Genomic DNA, 21,474 nt, shown 5'->3' with positions numbered 1-21,474 from the left:
ATAAAGAAGGAGGGAGAAAATATGAGAAGAGTCCTTGGGGCAAGGGTGGGAGAGAAAGGTAAGTAATAACAAGGCAAGCAACAGGTTTAACATAAGAAGAGTCTATTCCCAATAGAATAAGGGATCCAAAGTATGTAATGAAAGGAAATTCTGGATGATTACAGAATAAGGAAAAAACTTAGAACAGGAATACAGGAGACCTTTTGTTTGAAAGAAACAAGTACTATAGTATAACTAAACTGAAGAATATTTAGGATGGGAGTAACAAGCTAAAAAGAAAGCACTGGATTATAAAAGATTATAAAAATACAAAGAAAAGATTTTAATATTTGATTTTTGAAGCAATAGGGAACTTTTCCCTTAAGTTTACTCAAGTCAGTAAAATAGAAGAGTTAGGAGGAATAGGAGACAAGAGAAAATTAGTATGCATGTATGTGTAGGTGTGTGTATACACTCAATAGAATAGCATAGAACTCAATAGAAAAATTAACATATGAAAGCCAATATCAAAACTACTTTCAAGGAACTCAAAAAAGAACAAAGTGTTTGTGTTTTACAACTGGAAGTGTAAACCATATGTCTAAGATGTCATTGGTAATGGGGTATTCAAAAAAATACATACATACATATATATGTATGTGTACATATATACACATATAATACATACATATATTGTGTGTATACATATATATATACATACACATACATAAATATATCTGCTCTTAACTGTAGCCTGCTATGGGGCCAGGGAGGAATAAAGGGATAAAAATAACTAACAAAGTAAAAAGTGCACAACAGAGAACAAAAGAAAATCTACAAGGAAACAAAGATGGACATTCTTGAATACAATGTGTTCTATTAATATATACAGTTACTTGAAATGAAAAATTGTTACATTATTTGAAAACACTCATGTTCTGCTGGGCACATGAAAGTGGGGGGTTCTGGTTCCTTTTTTTAAATTTTCTATTTAAGGTTTAAATTTTTAAAATTTTTAACTAAAAAATAATCATAGAAGATGAAAAGCATGGAAAGTCATGATCTGTGGACAATAGGGAAGCACTGTCCCTACCAAAGAGTTAGAGATCCTTGAAGGACTCATTATTGCATCATGATGTCAGGGGAAAAACTATAATAGAAGATAATGACATATCTCAGAATCCTGTAGGACATAGAATGATTGAGATTTTTCTAATATCTGTCCTGGCCCAGAGAATTCCCAGCAGTTTCTCTCTTGCTTTTTGACTAAGAATCCCTCTGATAACATTCAAAGAAGAGTAATAGTATAAAAGCCCTGTTTTATTGTGTGTTTATCATTGTTGAGCATTATATTCCATATTATTATTTTATTCTCTGGTCTCTGTGGTCACCAGACAAAGTTGATTACATGGAAGATTAATTAGTGCTGCTTAACCCTGAATCCCTTAGGATTGCTTTGCTTGTACATTCATGGCATCCTCATGCATTTATAGAAGAGTAAGCAGATAAAACTAATGTTTGTTATTGTTCATGTTAAATTTATAAAGAAATTTTTAACCACCCAGAAAGATCAGAATCTCTATTCTGAAACACAAAGAAACAAATTTTGATATTACTTTTTTTTACACAAAGCTTTTCTTCCTTTCAGGTACAAAGAATAAAGAGAAATATGTCCCACTGTCAAAAGTAGAAATGAATCTGTGGGGTAATATTCACTTAGAATAAATGAGGGGGACAATTGGGCCAGGAATCTTGTAAGTTCTAAGAAATGGGAAATATTCACAAAGCAGCTTATAAATGTAAACAATCTGGGTTCTAGGAACAAAGTGTGGTCAGAAATGCCCTTATTGTTAAAAATTTAGGATTAAAACTAGAAAAGAACTCAGAGATAATCTCACCCAAATCTTTCACCTACAAATAAGGAAACTGGGGCTCATTGAAGAAAAGCAGTTTGCCCAAGGAAACACATTAGGAGCAAAGCTGGGCCTCAGATTCCACATTTATTTATTTCTTTTGTAATGCCATGCTGTCTCTTCTCACACATGGTTTTCAGCATTGAGCTCAGGACCTTTTGATTGCTACTCTCCCCAGTGAAGTCCAACTATCAGAAAAGTAAGTTTGGGAATGGTTTTTTCCATGTCATAAATTTTCATTTTGGATTTATGAGAATAGATAGTCATCTGAAACTATTGCAGAGAGGACATAAATATAATAACAACAAACCAGAAAATTCAGTTAAATTAAGCAGATCCCTATGTTACTATAGGGAGATCTCCTTTCAGGTGTGTATACTATGAAATATGCATGGCTTTTGCAGAAACAAAATAATATTATCTTTTCTCTCTTGCAAAACAAAGAGCAAGATCATTTAATTATGTTGCATATTTTTGGTGTCTTTGGTTACAAACTTCCTTGTGCCTCTGAGGGAAAAATAAACATAATTCAGTATCTTCAAAAACAAAGAAATTGAGTTCAAGAAAGAGATATCATTTTGGTTTGGACTTTCATCAGAGTTATATCTACCTTATGCATAAAAAAATTAGCCATAATTTTGCGATTTTAGGAGTTCTACCCATACCACTATATTTACCTTATTCTCAAATAATGTCAATTCACATCCCAAATATTTATATAAAAGCACTCCATCATTTCTTAAGTATTCCTATTGGAGGATGGAGCCAAGATGGTAGAGAGTACACATGCCTCTTTCTGAGCTTTCCTGATACCCTCAAGCTATTTATAAAAACTCAGCCTCTGAATTAGTGTTGGACTGTCAGAATCCATGAATATTGGGAGTGCAACACATTACCAACAGAAGATAATTTTGAGGATCACCAGAAAAGGTCTGTTTTGATCCCAGGGGAGGAAGCCAGGCACCAGCATGGGCAGGCAGGCGAGCACATGCTGAGCAGACCAAGCGGAGTGTGATCTCTAAGGGTGGAAAATCTATGGGGAGGGCTCTACCACAGTATTGGCTACTTTGCTCTGGTTGCAAGTCAATAGATTGCAGAGTAGTTGTAAAATTTCCAACATAAACAGAGAGGGTAAAGAGTGAACCACAAAGTGCCAGAGTCTCACAGATTGAAATCCCAGCGCAGCCACTGTCACTTTATTGCCACTTCCTGTTGCCTGTTGAGGAAGCTTGAAAAGCCCTCATTGCCCCAAAAGCAGACCTCAATATTTTGTTTTTAAAAAATTAGTAAGAAATGCAAATTAAGACAACTCTGAGATACCACTACACACCTGTCAGATTCGCTAAGATGAATAATGATGAATGTTGGAGGGGATATGGGAAAACTGGGACACTGATGCATTGTTGGTGGAGTTGTGAAAGAATCTAACCATTCTGGAGAGCAATCTGGAATTATGCCCAAAAAGTTATCAAACTGTGCATACCCTTTGATCCAGCAGTTCTACTACTGGGCTTATATCCCAAGGAAATACTAAAGAAGGGAAAGAGACCTGTATGTGCCAAAATGTTTGTGGCAGCCCTTTTTGTAGTGGCTACAAACTGGAAAATGAATGGATGCCCATCAATTGGAGAATGGTTGGGTAAATTATGGTATATGAATGTTATGGAATATTATTGTTCTGTAAGAAATGACCAGCAGGATGAATACAGAGAGGCTTGGAGAGACTTACATCAACTGATGCTGAGTGAAATGAGCAGAACCAGGAGATCATTATACACTTCAACAACAATACTATATGAGGATGTATTCTGATGGAAGTGGATATCTTCAACATAGAGAAGCGTTAATCCAATTCCAATTGATCAATGATGGACAGAATCAGCTATACCCAGAGAAAGAACACTGGGAAATGAGTGTAAACTGTTAGCATTTTTTGTTTTTCTCCCCAGGTTATTTTTACCTTCCGAATCCAATTCTTCCTTTGCAACAAGAACAACAACAACAAAATTCAGTTCTGCACATATATATTGTACCTAGGATATACTATAATATATTTAATATGTATGGAAATGCCTGCCATCTAGGGGAGGGGGTGGAGGGAAGGAGGCAAAAAAATTGGAACAGAAGGGAGTACAAGGGATAATGTTGTAAAAAAAAAATTACCTATGCATATGTACTGTCAAAAAAATGTTATAATTATAAAATTAATAAAAAAATTTTTTAATAATTAGTAAAAAGGCAAAGCGGGCTCTAACTATAGATAGCTTCTATAGTGAAAGAGAACAGATTTCAAACTCTGAGGAGACTAAAAGCAGATTTTTCTCTAGATGAAGCCCCAAAGGGGGATATAATCTGGTCCCCTCCATGCAAGATTCTCCTAGAAGAAATTTTAAAAGATCTTTAAAAACAGCTAGAAGAAGAATGGGGTAAGGAAAGGAAAACTCTGTAAGAGTGTTTGGAAAATGAATATAACTCATTAAAAGAAAGATTTGTTAAAGTGGGAAAAGAAAATAACTCCATGAAATATGAAACAGAAAAGGTAAAGAACTCCCAGGAAAACTGAATTTGTGAATTTCAAAAAGAAAATAACTTGTTATTTAAAAATGGTTAAATTCTTACCGTGCAACAAGAAATTTGGTTTTACACACATATATTGTATCTAGGATATACTGTAACACATTTATTATATATGGGATTGCCTGTCATCGAAGGGAGGGAGTAGAGGGAGGCAGGGGAAAATTTGGAAAAGTGAATACAAGGGATAATGTTGTAAATTAATTTTTTTTAATTGGTTAAATGGAAAAAAAATCCATAGAGCAAAACAACTCATTTAAAAACTCAAATGGACAAAAACAAAAAGAAATAAAGTAAATGAAGAAAATAATTCACTAAAAATCAGAACTGAACAAATAGAAATGAATGACTAAATGAGACATCAGTCAAGCAGTGAAAAAAATGAAAAAATAGAAAAAATTGTTAAATCTAGCTTGAAAACATTGGTGTGAGGATGCTCTTCCCTCCACTAGTTCACAAGCCACATGCTATTGCAGTTTTTGAGGCAAAACTGACATCCACTGTCTGGAGTAAGGTTGCCTCCTCTTTTAAATTTCTTGTATATAGGCCTTAACAAAATCATGAAAGGCAACTGATGCAAGGAAACCACCACTTTCATGAGCATACCAGTGGTGGGATGTTAGCTCCTTTTTACACTTGCTGCAGAAACATCTTTGGTGTCAGACCAGCCACAAGGCAAATTGAAGGAAAAGTAAATGCCTTCTTGCCTTTAATTAGGCTCTACTCTGTGAGGGTGAAATAAGAAGTCCTGTTACAATTGACCCAATAAGACCTCTCACATGCTACCAATCCTTACATAGTTCTTTGTTGCTTAGCATTGCCCTATAAGTGAAACAGTAAAACTGTTTCTTGCTTCATTCATGTCTATTTTAGGTACCCTTTTTTCCTCCCCTACCCCAGTCATTCTGGATAACTAACCAGGAGGGTCCTTTAGATAGAGCCCATCATAAATTTGTTCATCATGAATATCAAGACAGGTGTAAAATTATAACAATAGAAGCCTGGTTTCCCTATAGGCAACCTCTGAAGAATGAAAAATACCCCAAATGTATGTTTCCTGTGCTTTGTGTACTCAATGCTTATACACAATACAGGTATCTATAGCTCCTATTTCATGAATAGTTTAAATTTTTTCAGTGTGGAATGTTATACTTTCATCAATATGTCATGTTAGTGTATCTGTTTTCACAAGATTCCCCTCACACTACTTTATTATCTTTATTAACTTGGTAGATATGTCATGACTTCACAGTCATATGAAATTACATTTGTTTTATTATTTGTGAACTGGAGTTCAATGGTTTTTGTTCAGCTGCATTTCTATTCCTCATCCCAGGGTTTCTATTGGCAACCTCAGAATTTGGCTCTTGTTTTGTCATTTAGAGAAAAAGAAAAGGAATCCCTCTTCTATCATTCAAATACAAACAAGCTAAATACATTTTTAAAAAAGAGAGAGTTTCTATTCTATTACACAGAAAACACGGGTCAATAAAAAAGCAAGATAATTCTCATGTCCACTCTACTTTTCTCAGGTAAAGGAAATGGATTTAAGATATATGGAAGGATAAAGTCTCATTCTTCAAATAATACTATATCCCTGCAGAAACAGGTACAAAATAATAGATTTGAAGCTTCATAGGTTAAGAAGTGGAAGAAACATTATAAGCCAGTTAGTCCACCCATTTCCATTTTGTAGGTAGTAAAGATCCTCCAAAAGAATGACATATTTGGGATTTTTATCAAAGTCCTATATAGACTGCATAACTCCCTATATTATCAGCAGGGGAGAAGGAGGCTACTGCCTGAACAGCAAAATGAGTTAGCATAAAATTAAACTTTGCTGATTATAGCAAAGGATAATAAGCAAGAAAAATTACAATGAGTTGTAGAATAATAGGCCACCTTTCTTTTGACATTTGACAATCTTCCATCTTTTAGTGCTTTATGAAAATTGCAATCTTTTTAACTAATTCCTTAAAGGCTTGTTTGACCTGTTTATTTCTCAAAGTATAAATAAAGGGGTTCATCACAGGGGCAACAGATGTCATGAGAACTGATACCACCTTGTTCAAAGCAACCATTTCATTTGCAGAAGATTTGACATACATGAAGATGCAGCTTCCATAAGAGATAGAGACAACAATCATGTGGGATGAACAAGTGGAAAAGGCCTTTTGCCTTTGCTGGGCAGAGGGGAATTTCAGAATAGTTCTGACAATGGAGGCATAAGACCAAATCACAAACAGTAAGGTGATGATGAGTGTTAATATTGCGTCAATCAAAGCTATCTTCTCTATGAACTTTGTATCTGTGCATGAAATCTCTAGCACAGGAAATGCATCACAGGCAAAATGGTCAATAATATTTGAGTCACAGAAATCCAATTGGAGACCCAAGCTTAGTGGAGGGAGAATAATCATTAATCCAGACAGCCAAGAACTCAGCAGGAGCTGATTACACACTTTGTTATTCATGATAGTAGTATAATGTAAAGGTTTACAAATGGCCACATAACGGTCATAGGACATGGTAGCTAAAAGGAAGAACTCTGCTGCTCCAAGAAAAATTACAGAAAATAGTTGCATGGCACAAGCATTATAAGAAATTGTGTTGTCCCCAGTTGATATGCTGTAGAGGTATCTGGGAATACAAGAAGTTGTGAATGAGACTTCTAAGAAGGAAAAGTTTCTAAGGAAAAAATACATAGGAGTTTTTAGGTGAGGATCCACCAAGGTGAGAGTGATGATAGTCAGGTTCCCAATTATACTCAACATATAATTGAGGAACAGAAATATAAAAAGCAAAACCTGCAGTTGTGGGTCATCTGTCAGTCCCCGCAGGATGAATAAAGTTATTCCTGTGTGATTTCTCATTCCTTATTTCTGAATTCTGATGGATCTGCACATGAAAAAGAAGAATGTTGGCCACAAAATGAGGATAGTGATGGGAGGTGGTGAGAAAAGAAACATAAGTAATTTCTACCCTTCTAGCAAATCTCTCTGCCAACCTTTCAATATCTCTTGGGAATTAATATATTTTGCACTCCCTTATATGGTCTTCTGTCAAAATTTTCTATGTTATCCATATTCACACAAAGCCCTTCCTTCAGTCTTTTTTTCCTTGACATTCTAAAGCACTGAACATGGAATCAGGATAATAATGAATAATGGTTATAATTATTATAACCATATTATAATTATTATTATAATAATTAAAAAACAATAGCTAACATTTATGTAATACCTGTAGCTATGTGGCAAGTGGAAGTCATTCAACTCCTCTTCTGCTAAACGAAGTATTTTCAAGACTTACTGCCTCACCCTGCTGTGAAGAAAGTACACACTGAATTTTGTATGTTAGCCATGCTTATTTTAATTATGATTCAATGCTAATTGGAATTCCCTCTTCTGCTTCCCACATCTCGACTTTGCCTATCCATCTATGCTCTCCAGTATTTATTTTCCCCAGTTATCTTTTTCTAGGAGACTACTTCAAGGAAGAGTTAGGAACATCTGATTTCAGAGGATAAGCAGGGCTGGCCACATGAGAAATATTGTGCAGAAGAAACAGATTGTCTTTGGTATGCTTCTGCTTCCCTCTCCATGTACATTTCACTGTTGTTTCATGTTTCCAATTCTTTCAATCTCCTGAGGTTTTCTCCTTTCTGTCCTAGGCCTCAAAAGATCTTGGATGTAGAAAGACCTTTGCCCAATTTTTCTGATAAAATTTTTGGAAGCTGAATTTCTGCAAGAATCTACTCTCTGGGAGCTAAAATTTCTGGAAAGATCTCCATTACAAACCAGAAAACTGTTTCAAAATCAGTCTCTGCTCCTTAAAAATTATTACCTTATACAAGGCATTGTATCTGGAACAGTCTCAGTTTCTTTGTCTATTAAATGGGGTGATTGTTCTCTAAATGATTCCTAAATTCCTTTCTAACATTAAACCCTTTAATCCTTTGACAAGTGAACTGACAATAAGATCTGAATAGCTGAATAGTGGGTTCTTTCTAGGGATATTTTTATGTTGGCTTGTGAATGACATGATAATCTTCATGGAAGATGCTGGAACTCTTTCTCTCAACACATGAATGTGTTGAGTTATTTTATGGTATACTGAATATATTTTCATAAAGTGTCTTGCTTTTGTGATTTAAGTCACTTATTATGTTTCCATTTTTCCCTCTCTTGAATAGTCACATTAGTTCTTTTTTCCTCAAACACAAGTTTTACAATGAGTTCATTTTGTTGTGTAATTTGCTTCAAAGTAGGAGTTCTCAAAATCTTTGTGTCTTGTATACCTTTGGAAGTTTGGTGAATCCATCTCAGAGTAATGTTTTTAAATACATATGACTGCACAGACAATTAAATTTTAGTATTGAAATAATTATCAAAATTATCAAATTATCAAAATAATCAAAATATTTTTTTCTTAATTGACATTCACTTTAAAAATCCCATCATATAGGATTAACCTCAAAGTTCTATGCTTTTTTCTTGCTTTTTTCATCCCAAAATGGAATTACCTTACAACTGTGGGATTCTGGCAGTATTTATGAATGGTTTCTTTCCTAAGAGGTGTTTTCCCAATTTTCTGCAGATCACATAAGGGAACACATAATACACTCTTCCTAAAGTTATACTCATGACCTCACTAGGACAAGAATGTAAAATGTAAGCAAATACTCATTTTCTAAAAGTTGGGACATCTCATATATAACTATTGGTTCTGTCTCTGAAATTTTTAAAGTAATTTCATCAGGGATTTTTGAGGGTTTTTCCTAATTTAACTTTTTTTTTTTACATTTGGAGTAGACTGATTGATCACTATGCTCTTGTATGGAGGAAATAGACAAGCAAATAGGATCTTCATAGAAACAAAATAAGAAAATGTGTGATATGAAAGCTATTTTCATACTTACTTTTCTGACAGTGATTCATAGAGATCAGTGGATAGAATAACCCCAAAGACACTTGATCACATACAGGTAGGTGACAGGACAGGCAGTACAGGCAGGTGGCAGAAACATTGTGAACTATTGCCTAAATCAAAACATCCCATGGAATGGTTAACCTATGAATTAAGTCTGTCAGGAAAATCACACTGAGTCCCTAGGAAGCTCAACTAGAATTAAATTATAGCCATTGCTTATAATCTTACTTCAAGATCCCAATTCTTTGGATATATGAGGACACACCCTAAATCTGGTTTCTAGAATCTCAAATTTAAAAGTATTTCTGTGATTGATTTCCATCTCCAAAGCTACTTAGTGGTACTAGGCCACCATTCTATCTCCTAACTTCTGACTAAAACTTAGAAATCTTGCCCTAGAACTAAAAGGAATCTAGGATTCTGGGAATAGAAAGCAATATACACACATCTGTTTTTGTAAAGTTTTACAGGAAACAGTCTGACAGTTCTGAGTAAGGAGAAAGGTTTTTCTTCCTACTTTTTTTTATCCACTCAGTCTTTTAAAGGTGTTTGGTAATCAAATGGGAGAACAAATAATAGATTCCTTTGGGACTGAAGTTCAAAATAATTAACGAATTTACTATATAATCAACATTAATTTTTTTAATGTTAGAAAAACAGCTATGGGAACTATGTCCACAGAGAAAAGAAGGTGCCATCACAGAATTAGAAATAGTGCCCAAGAAAAAAAGATGAGTACTCAAATACTGAGAGTCTTACAATAGAAAAGGCCCCTATTACTTTTATTTACTTTATTTTATTCACTTACATGACCTAAAGGAAGGCTGTGATACTTAACAGGGGAGAAATTCTATGGGGGGTTCCTTGGGACTTCCGCTTTTTAATATTTCAGGGGGATCAGTGCAACATTTAGACTGATCACCTGTGACACTACATGACAATGCCACTTCCTTTTTTGGCCATTTATTTCCTCAGTCCTGTCTTGCATACTGCTTCTTACCTTACATCTACTTTAACCTCATCTTTTTTCCTCATTATTCTTTGGTTTGCCCATATATTTTATTTTTGATACATCGTGGAGTTCTACAAGAATGTACTATGCTTGGCTATAAAGATTGATAGCAGTTAAAAAACCAACAGGAGACATTCAAACACATGTTATCTTTCTATTTTCATTCCATTCAATTTTTGGCTCAGCTCATTGTAAATCTGTAAAACCTAACTAATGCAAATTCACTTATAGATTCAATGTGTGGGTCTTCCATTCCTTAGGATATAATAACCTAGGCAATAGATGGTTAAGTATATTGTTTTAGTTCCAGGTGGATTATTAGGTTCATCTATTTTGTATTGATATAAATCTGTTGAAGGAACCATTGTGATATTCTAGAGTTTCTTACTGGAAGTCTAATATTGTCTGTTAATATAAATCTTCAGCCTCATTCAGACAGAATAATGACATAGATTTGTTCTATAAGAATATTTCTTTAGAACCTACATGGAGAATGAATAACAAATGGGAGATCCTTATTTAAATCATTGTTTAACATGTCCTTATTCCTTGATTATATAATACATTACTTGTTTAGTGTACCCATTAACTATTACATCAATCCTATTGTCTTCCTTTTAATAATACTTTCATAATCATTATATCAAAACATCATACCCCATATCATACCTTTCCCTGAAAACTTAATCCTACTTCTAGGTTCAAATACCTAAATTACAACTCAGCCCTCCATACACTATTTTGAAAGGAAGTAGTTTGCTCATTTGTTTAAGCCACATAGGGTATAACCAAATTTATAACAATTCCTAGTGGTTTCATGTCACACTTAGTTGAAATATTTTTGATTTATAGATTAAGTGGAATTGTCTAAGCCTTGTTCACAATGAATTAATAATCAGTATAATAATCAGAATGGAATGGAATGGCTGGTGTTGCTGGAAGTCTAAGGGCTCTGTTAGCTTATCTGGTACTCAGCTAGAGGCCTAGAAATGGTATCAGGATATACTGAGGTTAGTAAGGTGTTTCTGCATTTTGTCAGGGCTACATTGAATAAGTGGTGGTGTGGCTACTAGAAGCTAGCTATCTGCTCATGATTATGCTGAAGCATATGGAAATCTACTGAAGCACATGATAATTCTCAGAGCTTAAGTCTGCCCATTGCCCTGGCTATATTGAGGGCTATAGAGAGTCCTGATAGTAGAATTTGCCTTATTCACTACACTGGGGTTCAGGACCTACTGCCAATTTGCTGAATTGGGACTTGCTGGAAAGCTCTGCGCTCCCCTTTAGTCAGGTGAGATGTATTTTTCCCACTGATCTTCTAGGTTTCTTGGGCTCCAAGATTAGTTTCACTCTGTCTTTTGCTGGTTCTGTTGTTCCAGGATTTGTTTGAGGACAGTATTTTACAGTTGTTTGGGAGTGAATATGGGAAAATTACAATGATTTACTTTTTACTTGGTCATCTTGACTCTCAGGCTTTCTATTACTATTTTATATAGTTCTAGGAATGCTAGCAATAATGCTGCTAGTGTTATTGACAAGAGAAAGAAATTAAAAGTATAAAGTTAGATCAAGAAAAAATAACACTAGCTCTATCTGATCATAATACAATGGTATACTTGTAATATCTGTAAGAATCAGCAAAGATACTACTTGAGACAATTAATATCCTTCAACAAAAATGAAGACCTCAGGTTTCCATAAAAGAGCTCAAATGAAAAAAGAAAATATGGGATTCTTGGATGGGGAAAACAGAAACAAAATCTGGCCAATTCTGCTACCATCCATTATTTCTTTTTTTTTACAATGCCTGCTTTTGCCTGACTTCAGTTTTTGAGTTTCATACAGTCAGCTCTTCTCCAGTTTTGTTCATCTTCTACTGAACTCATCAAGAGGTGCTTCCTCTTTTTTCATCTAATTCTATTTGGATAAACTTTTAAGGAGACTCAAGAGACTTGGTCAATCATTGTTATTTCTATACCATTTTCCAGTTTCTCCAGGAAACCTCATTTAGCATTGCAAAACAGAAGTACTTGGTATGGCTTCATTTTCACAGTTTAACACAATAACTCTTGATCTGATATCTAAAGAATTATTTGTAAATGATAAATAAACAATATTTAATATTGATAGAGGTTGAGGTCCCTTTAAGATTCCTTTCTGATTGCCCAACCCCCATGGCTGACCTTGATTCACAAATCCTGATCAAAAGTACCCTTTTGAATATCGGGGCCCAGCCCCCCACTCTCAGCTCAGCTTCTCCCAGCCCCCACTGGATCTGAGCTAACTGAAAAGCCCGCCAAGAACTTGAGGTACCGCCCACAAAACCCCTTCTAGGTATAAAAGAGCAGAGCCGGAGCTCTCTCTTTGCAGGAGCCCTTCCCCCCAACACATGGTATCCTTCAGGCCATGTAAGGGTTCCTGCCCGCCCAGCGGCCACTTCTGGCCCTGGCGTCTTTGTAACTGAATTTTACTTCCAAATTTCTACAATAAATTTTTTTTATCAATCTAGGTTTTCGGGCCTGTAAATTCATTTACAGGGACACTACGCCTCATGGGATCTTTGCACCGAAAACAGGGTTCCCCCTTTCCTTTCCCTCATCAACATAATTTGTTTTTTATAATTCTATATACTTTATTTTATTTGAAAATATGATTCTTAGAAGAGGTTCATAGATGTCACCTGCCAAAAGGGACCATAGTATAAACAATAATGTTTAAGAATCTAGTTTAGTACCTCATCATAATATCCTTTTCTAGAACTCTTAGGCTTTCAAGGGTCAACTTCATTACATGAATACCAAATTATAAAACACATAAGTTTATAATGAAAAATTAACTCTTTATTATTTTAATAAATAGAGCTGTCTGGAAATAGAACTGGATTCCTTTAGATTAAAGGCTAGAAGGCAGATAGATGATAAAATGGTTAGAGTATCAGGCCTAAAATTAGGAAGACTCATCTTCCCAAATTCAAATCTGGCATCAGGCACTTACCGACTGTGTGAACCTGGACAAGTCATCTAACCGAGTTTGCTTCAGTTTCCTCATCTGTAAAATGAGTTGAAGGAGAAAATGGCAAATCATTCTAGTATCTTCAATAAGAAAACCCCAAATGGGATCACAAAGAGTTATATATGACTGAAAACCAGCTGAACAACAAGAAAGAATAGAGGCTAAGAGTAGAACACTAATTTTTAATATTTCTGCATAAATATATTCATCTCTGAATTACCCATGGGAGACCCAGGACAAGATTCCCACAGAATAAGAAGGCATAGAAGTCACAGGCTGCATTGGTGGAAAAAGTAACCAAGGCGTGTGATTACAAATCAGTTGAAATATAAATGTAGCACCATGGAATTACATTTAGCAGAGAAAGAGTGAAAGAAGGAATAGAACACCTCTGTATTCCCTAGGATATAAGATGATTGGGGTTCCTTTGGCATTTGACCTCTCCAGAGAAAACCCTAAAGATTTTCTTCTGAATTGACTTCAAAATGATTCCGTACATCAGTGGTCTCAAACTCAAGAAGAAAAGGGGAACATTAATCTCTATATAATGATCCAAATGGGACAACATATTGATTTAATTATACAATATATCTGTATTTTGCTGTATTTTTATTAATCTTGTTAAAAATTTCCCAATTACATTGTTATCTGGTTTTGACTGTCCCTTTTGTACTTAACACGGGTGCCTTAAATGATATGGACAGGAACATGGACATACCAGAGACCTGTTCTTTTCAGGATCCTCACCTTTTGAATACTGTATTTAAGTGGTGATGACACCTTCCTGTCTTTGTGAATACAGGCCCCATAGCTGCTTTTTAATGTGTTTTTTAATTTAATGCTGATAATATAGTAGATTCATTAGTACTTTTGAACCTTATTCCCCAAGGAAACTTTTGTTTGTTCTCTCATTGATTTCCCCAAACACCTTCAATAGATAGAGCAAATAAAATTTAGAAGGAAAGCACATCTCCTTACCTAGGTATGTCAGGCTTTTTCCTCTGAAATCCACAGTCAAGTCTAAACATTGCATTTCTTTTCCAGGAGTCTAAGCTTCCTTTTAGCTGCATGGCAAGACTTTGGGCATTTAACATGAGAACAGATCTGTGATACAAAATCATTTTGTAATTATTTAGGAAACAAAAAATGTCCCTAAAGCATAAAATATCCTGGAATATGAGAATCAGCCAGAACTATTTGTGAATATAACATTCTAGGAATAAGAGTATGACCAAAAATATGCATAGAATTAGAATCTTTGAATTAAAGCTACAACAAATATTAGAGATTATCTGATCCAACTTCCTTATTTAAAGGTGAGGAAACTTTGATTTAGGGTTATCAAGGTCTCAGAGAATATAAGTAACAACTGGAATTCAAGTCTAGATGAGCTTCCTTGGAACTCATTGCAAATATACTGATAAATTCAGTTAATAGGCTAAGCATTCCAAAAGATATATCATGACCTAGGAAATAGCTTCATTATGCTCCTGCCACTTGTTTGTACTGCTGTTCCTCTGTGAGCCCTACCAAGGATCTCTGGAGTTATTCTAACCACTTGTACTATCTATGAAGCACAAATGTAAGTATGAGAAGATTTTTCACATTGTGAATTTTCTCATTTTATTTCCATGAAGATTACATTTGCTTTTCATTATTTCCCCTATAAAAATTATAGTGGACAGATTTATCCAGTTCAGACATCAAAAACTTATAATATTGCATTGGTTATTTCAGGGAGAGAATCAATAACCATTTCTGAGATGTCATTTTTTTATTAGAATAACATTGAAACTTCACACTCTTATCACACTAGATTATTATAGTGTCAGTTTTGGTTGAGACTAGATTATGTGTGCCCTTCTGCCATCTGAAGGGGGTGGAGAAGTCCCTCTTAGGGAAGATACCACTCTCAAATGGCCCGTTACAGAAATTCTACAATTGAAGTTAAATTCATTTCATGATGAAAATCTCTTATTTAAAAATCATGGACCCCTGACAGGGATAATGCTTTAACAGAGTGGTTCTTAAGCTATTTTCCATGAATTTATTTTTTGTAATATTTTAAAACCATATTTCAACAGAATTTTTTTTGTAACTCTACGTATTTCATTTTGTGCACTTAAACTATTACTCTGAGAAGTATAGGTTTGTTTCACAATGTTGCCAATGCTGTTGTTTGCTACCAAACAAAAAAAAAATTAAAAATCCTTGCTTTAAGAGGTTATTGTTCAATTCCACAGAAATATGACCAATTGCAACTTTTCTATCTGAAAAATTATCTCATGACAGAGACAGACAGACATAGATACAAAGACAGAAAACAGAAAAACATAACAAGTTACTTGAATCATTACAATAGGAAACTTTCTGAGAAGCTTTTTAGTACTAAGAGAAAGAATTGAAGTACTTTCCACAAAAATAACAAGTCATTCACCAATTAAAACAAAAATATTCCTTGGGAGAAAACAATATTAGCTATTCAAACCTCATTGTTAATCCATTTATCAAAGGTTTAAGGATTGTAGACATAAAGAATCTTAAAGATCTTCTAGAGAATAATCACCCCATTTTAGAGATAATGAAACTGAAACCCTGAGATATAAAATAGTTTACATGACACAATTTTTAAGGAGCAGTCAAAAGCAGGTCTTCTGGCAGCTCCTTAAGAGCAAGTATTTCCATATTAAAACTCATCTCAGAAGATATTGGACAGAGATTCACAGAGATCTTGAAATCTTTGACAGAAAGAGGGAAAACTCAGGTGGCCTAAGTCACAAAAGAATTTGGAAAAATAACTAGTAGGGGAAGTACATGGAAAGGGTAACAGGAGGACTCCAAAGACAATTTTCATCTTCTGCACAATATTTCTCATGGCCAACCCTCCTTACTTTCCGAAGTCAGATGTTCCTAACTCTGCCTTGAGGGAGTCTCCTAGAAAAATATATTAAGAAAAATAACAGATATGAGAAATAATAGATATAAAAGCAAAGGCATGATGTGGGGATCAGATGAAGGAATACCAATTACCACAAAATAATAATAAAAATCAGCATAATTCATATTAAAATTTAAAAAGTGTTTTGTTTTCAGCAGCAGGTGGTAAGTGCCGCAAGTATTAGAAACCCCCATTTAACATAAAAGAAAAGTTGAGTTCTGAAAAACTGAGACATATGAAATTAGATCTCTTGACTCCATATCCAGTGCTATAGGCTGTGCTAAGGAAAGAAAAGATAAAAGGCTCTGTGAAAAGGATGAAATAAAAGATTTTGACAAGGGGCCATATTTGAGAGCAAAGCATATTGAGACATTGAAGCAATTGTTATGGGCAGAAACTCTGGGCAAGTGTAAGTTACTTGCTTACCTTCTTCCTCTAATTTTCATTGCTTTCATTACTTTCTCTCCAACCTATTCCCTAGATCCAAATTCTTCCTCTTTTTTTCTGTGCAGGTTCATAAAAATTCAGAAGTCAGGAATGAAAAATCACTCTGGGATTACAATATTCATCTTGAGGGGACTGACAGATGATCCACAGTTACAAGTTTTACGTTTTATCTTTCTATTTCTCAACTACATGTTGTGTATCATTGGGAACCTGACCATCATCACCCTCACCTTGGTGGTTGCCCATTTAAAAATTCCCATGTACTTTTTTCTCAGAAATTTTCTGTATTAGAAATCTCACTCACAACTTCTTGTATCCCCAGATACTTCTACAGTATATCAACTGGGGACAATACAATTTCTTATAGTGCCTGTGCCATACAACTTTTTATTCTTAATTTTCTTGGGGCAGCAGAATTCTTTCTTCTGGCCACCATGTCCTATGATCGCTATGTGGCCATCTGCAAGCTTCTGCATTACACAACTATCATGAATAGCAAAGTCTGTAACCAGCTCCTGATGGGTTCTTACCTGGCTGGACTGATGATCATTCTCCCACCTCTTAGCCTGGGCCTCCAGTTGGACTTCTGTGATTCTAATGTCATTGATCATTTTGACTGTGATGCATTTCCTGTTCTAGAGATTTCATGTACAGACACACATTTCATAGAAAAGATAGCTTTGGTTGATGCTATATTAACACTCATTATTACGTTACTCTTAGTGGTTCTGTCTTATGTCTCCATTGTTAGAACTATTCTGAAATTCCCCTCTGCCCAGCAAAGAAAAAAGGCATTTTCTACTTGTTCATCCCACATGATTGTTGTCTCTATCTCATATGGAAGCTGCATCTTCATGTATGTCAAATCTTCAGGAAATGAAAAAGTGGATTTGAACAAGGCAGTGTCAGTTCTCATGACCTCTGTTGCTCCAGTGATGAATCCCTTTATTTATGCCCTGAGAAACAAATAAGTCATACAAGCCTTTAAAAACTCAGTCAAAAAGATTGAAATTCTCATAAAACAATAAAAGATGCCATATTATAAAACTAAAATTCAGTATGCCAAGTGTTTAAAAAAAAAACTGTTGAGGATTCTGAAATCTTGGGTAATTTTTCTTGTAAATCAGCTTATCTTTAGGCTATAGTTTAATCTTAACACAGACCATTTCCTCATATAGTAAAAAAACATATGTAAATATACTCCCATGTATATAAAATCATATCCACACACATGTGAAAATGGGGAAATATATTATGAATGTATATTAAAATGTCTTCCCTCCATTTTTGTAAGAATTTATAATGCTTTCTGGCATTTCATTCACTTTTCCAGTCCCTATTGCTCAATCCAACTTCTTTCCTAACCCAGGGACTACTCACTGAAACTCTCAGACAGATAAGAGTGGTTGGAAAAGGATTTTCCATTTCTACATCACTGACAAGTCACCAGAAGGGATCTTAAAGCCCATATAGTCCAACCTTCTCATTTTATAAATAAAGACACCAAGGCCCAGAAGTTTTTTTAATAACCTGTCCAATTTTATACAAGGCATAAGAGGAAAGTTTCCAAGCTCAGGGACTCTGCCTGCAAATCTAGTGTTTATCTTTTCTGGATTATGCAATCTCTCACTGCTCATAACAAGAAATATAATCTAGCCAATTTTGATATTGCCATTGAAAAAGCTATTCCTTTATGGTTTCTATAATTATCCTTTTGACTTTTCATATCAAAACATCCCTCCCTGGCCACCACTCCCATTTGTAATTTGCCTTTGTTCAATATTACTTCCTTCAGATCTGAGATTATCCTATTTTATGTTGTGTATTTTGTATATTTTTGTGTCTCAACTTTTAAGCACAGTACTTGGTATAGACTAGGTGTTTGCTAAATGCTTTTTCATTCATTCATTCACTGGAAATTAATACATTCTATAAAGGTTCTATGGAGGGGGAGTTCACTTTCTAGCAATCTCTGTTTTCCATCTTTAGGAACCTTAACTATCTACAAAATGGAATAAGGGAAGAGGATTAAATGGTCTATAATGTTCCTTTCACTGTGATACTATAATTCTGTAATTTTATGACTTTTCTGCTCTCTGAAAAATGAAAATTCATTTCTCTAGATAATTCAACTACAACTTCCTAGGGGTAGTAGTGTGGTCAGAAGAACTAACTTGCCTTCTTATTGACACAGGATTAGTGTTTTCTGCTTGTATTTTCTGTGTTGTGAAATAAAGGACATCCTTTAAAACATCATATATAATTGTTCTTTAACTTTTTTATAGCAGCCAATACAAATGTCTGAGGCTGCCAGTAGAAAGAGGGGAAAAAATTAATAACAGGATAAAATCAAGGACAAAAGTGATAGGAAGTTAAGTAAAACTAGGGGAAAGCATAACAAATGGAAGGACAATTGTGGAAGGAGGAAAGTGAGGAGAAAAAAGCTAGTTGACATAGGGCTGCCCTAAAGATTAAGCTAAAATATAGAAGAGATTTAGGACTGCATTTATAGATTAAAAGAGAAAATTGCAAATATGAATAAAAGTACAATATTAGGGGCAAATGGAGAAAATATAAACAATTCTCGTAACTTTAAAAATGAATTGATTAAACAATACAGTAAAAGATAAAAGTGATAAAAATGTACTTTTCAAAGAGCTCACTTTTTTGCTTATAAGAAACAATTTACAAAATAAAAACAAACATAGAATAAAAATAAGAGACTGGAAACAAATTTTACTATACATTAGGTAAGTCCCCAAAATCAGAAGTCATAATAATACTATCAGACAAACAAAAATAAAAAATCCACCACTTTGTAACAAGTGCCTCGCCCCTCATTCTCAAAGGTATGAGAATGATCAATAAGTATAAACAATGACAACTTTAGAAGACCAAGGACCTGTTGACAGGCAAAAGGGAAACAGATGCAGAGATGATTAAGTGAGCAGAAGACTTTGGCCCAGTGGAGGTCATATTTCATTGACATCTGAACCTCAAAATGACCACGTGCCCTGGGAGAAGGGCCACCACTGCACCAGTAAGTGCAGTTCAATGCAGTCACTGGGGATAACTACCCCATCATCTACTTCAATGACCACTGGAACCTGCAGAGAGACTACTACCCCATCAACAACATACTGGCCAACCTGCCACTGTGCCTCTCCTTCTGTCCCCTGTCCCTTTGGCGCTGGCAGCTCTACACAATCCAGATCATTGCCACCCCTCTCCCCTGGAACTCCCTGGGTGAGTACCTGTATGAGTAGTTGGACAAGGAGCAAGATTTTGTCAAGGTGGCCCTCCTGGAGATGAACCCTTACATCCTGACCTCACCATCATCATCTCCATCATCCACAGCATCTTTGAGTTCCTGGCATTCAAGAATGACATCCTGTTCTGGAACAGCCATTAGTCCCTGGAGGGCCACTCCATCAGCTCAGTCTTCTTTGGTGTGTTCCAGTCCCTCCTGCTCCTTCTCTATATCTTTGACAATGATAAAAACTTTCTGGTCCAGGTCATTTTCTTCACTGGCATCCTGATTGACCTGTAGAAGACAACTAAGGTCATGGATGTCCAGTTGGACCAAGAGAACAAGGTGGCTGGTATCCAAAGCCAAAATTTATGGTGATATGATGTTCTATACTTGTCATAGATCCTGTTCCCCTTGCTGGGTTGATATGCTGTGCATAGAGTCCTGTACATGGAGCACAAAGGTTGGTAGTGATCTTAGCATGATCTATGCTTCCTGCTGAGCTTTGGCTTCCTCATGACATCCCAGCTCTTTATCAATTATCAGCTCAAGTCTGTGGCCCATCTACCCTGCTGCATGCTAATTTATAAAATCCTCAGTGCTTTCATATCAATAACTTGTTTGTCTTTGTCATCAAGATGCCCACAATGTACCATATTGGTCTTCTTCATCCATCTTTAGTGGTGGATATACCAGGTAGCTCCCACACAGGTGAATGAGTTTGACCTGAATCCCCATAGACAATGGAGGCAGCCCTGATGAAGCCAGCAACAACCAGTGGGGATGGTCCCCTCCTTGGCCAGGACCAGAGGCCTGCCCCCAAGCCAGCTGAGAACAAGAAGGATTGGCTTCTTACTCCTGGTAAGAAGGCCATTGACATGCTTCCCATCTCCTACCCCAGCTCACTGTGACCCCATCCCCCTACCCAGCACAGATAGGGAGGGATCAGGAATATGTCCCCATTGTGATGGGGGAGAGGGAGAAAGTTGAGGTTGAGCACAAGCAGGGATGACCCTGTCTGTCTGTCTGTCCTTACATCAGTTTCAAAACCATCTGTAATTATAAGCCATTGCTTCATAGTGAGGAGGTGAAATGGAAGGGGGCTGAGGCCTCAGAGTTTTCCTGCGAACCCACATCCATCTCATATTCCTTCCCATGTCCCTTCTCCCTCAACATAGACTTTGGATTTAATAAATTCATATGTGGGTGTTTAACTTAAAAAAAAAGAAGAAAGAAAAGAAAATTATAAGACTTAGAGTGTAATATATGGAATTGCTACCAAATATACATATTTCTCAACACCGCATTAAATTGTTGGGTTTTTTAATTAATCATAATATTAGGAACCAAAATACAAAAAGACAAAAATAATACATATATCCTTTACAGACCACAATGCAATAAAATTAATAAT

The 21,474-nt window shown here is 35.5% G+C and overlaps 2 protein-coding genes and 1 pseudogene across 2 annotated transcripts in view; 2 read left to right on the top strand and 1 right to left on the bottom strand.

The window, feature by feature from the left end:
* Positions 1-6,400: 6,400 nt before the first annotated feature.
* The window catches only part of LOC141542762 (olfactory receptor 6C2-like), a 113,967-nt gene continuing 98,893 nt past the window's right edge, over positions 6,401-21,474 (bottom strand). Inside the window, exons 3-10 of the mRNA XM_074267347.1 lie at positions 20,065-20,354; positions 17,341-17,766; positions 16,790-16,867; positions 14,404-14,529; positions 13,408-13,461; positions 9,388-9,508; positions 7,710-7,790; positions 6,401-7,364 (exon numbers count right to left, since the gene is read on the bottom strand). Of these exons, the coding sequence (XP_074123448.1) occupies positions 6,401-7,339 (939 nt within the window). The 5' untranslated portion in view covers positions 7,340-7,364; positions 7,710-7,790; positions 9,388-9,508; ... (3 more) ...; positions 17,341-17,766; positions 20,065-20,354. The remainder of the gene's footprint in view (positions 7,365-7,709; positions 7,791-9,387; positions 9,509-13,407; positions 13,462-14,403; positions 14,530-16,789; positions 16,868-17,340; positions 17,767-20,064; positions 20,355-21,474) is intronic.
* Positions 16,901-17,838, top strand: LOC141542763 (olfactory receptor 6C2-like; annotated as a pseudogene).
* On the top strand, positions 19,668-20,971 carry CLPTM1 (CLPTM1 regulator of GABA type A receptor forward trafficking). Its single transcript, XM_074269610.1, is given in 7 exon segments — positions 19,668-19,806; positions 19,809-19,832; positions 19,835-20,134; positions 20,137-20,666; positions 20,669-20,742; positions 20,744-20,796; positions 20,799-20,971. Coding segments are annotated over 7 exon segments (1,293 nt in total).

Source organism: Sminthopsis crassicaudata, chromosome 5 (assembly GCF_048593235.1).
Source record: "Sminthopsis crassicaudata isolate SCR6 chromosome 5, ASM4859323v1, whole genome shotgun sequence".
In the NCBI taxonomy this organism is placed as follows: domain Eukaryota; kingdom Metazoa; phylum Chordata; class Mammalia; order Dasyuromorphia; family Dasyuridae; genus Sminthopsis; species Sminthopsis crassicaudata.
The sequence above is the reverse complement of the archived record's forward strand: the minus strand, read 5'-3'. Positions and strand labels throughout refer to the sequence as shown.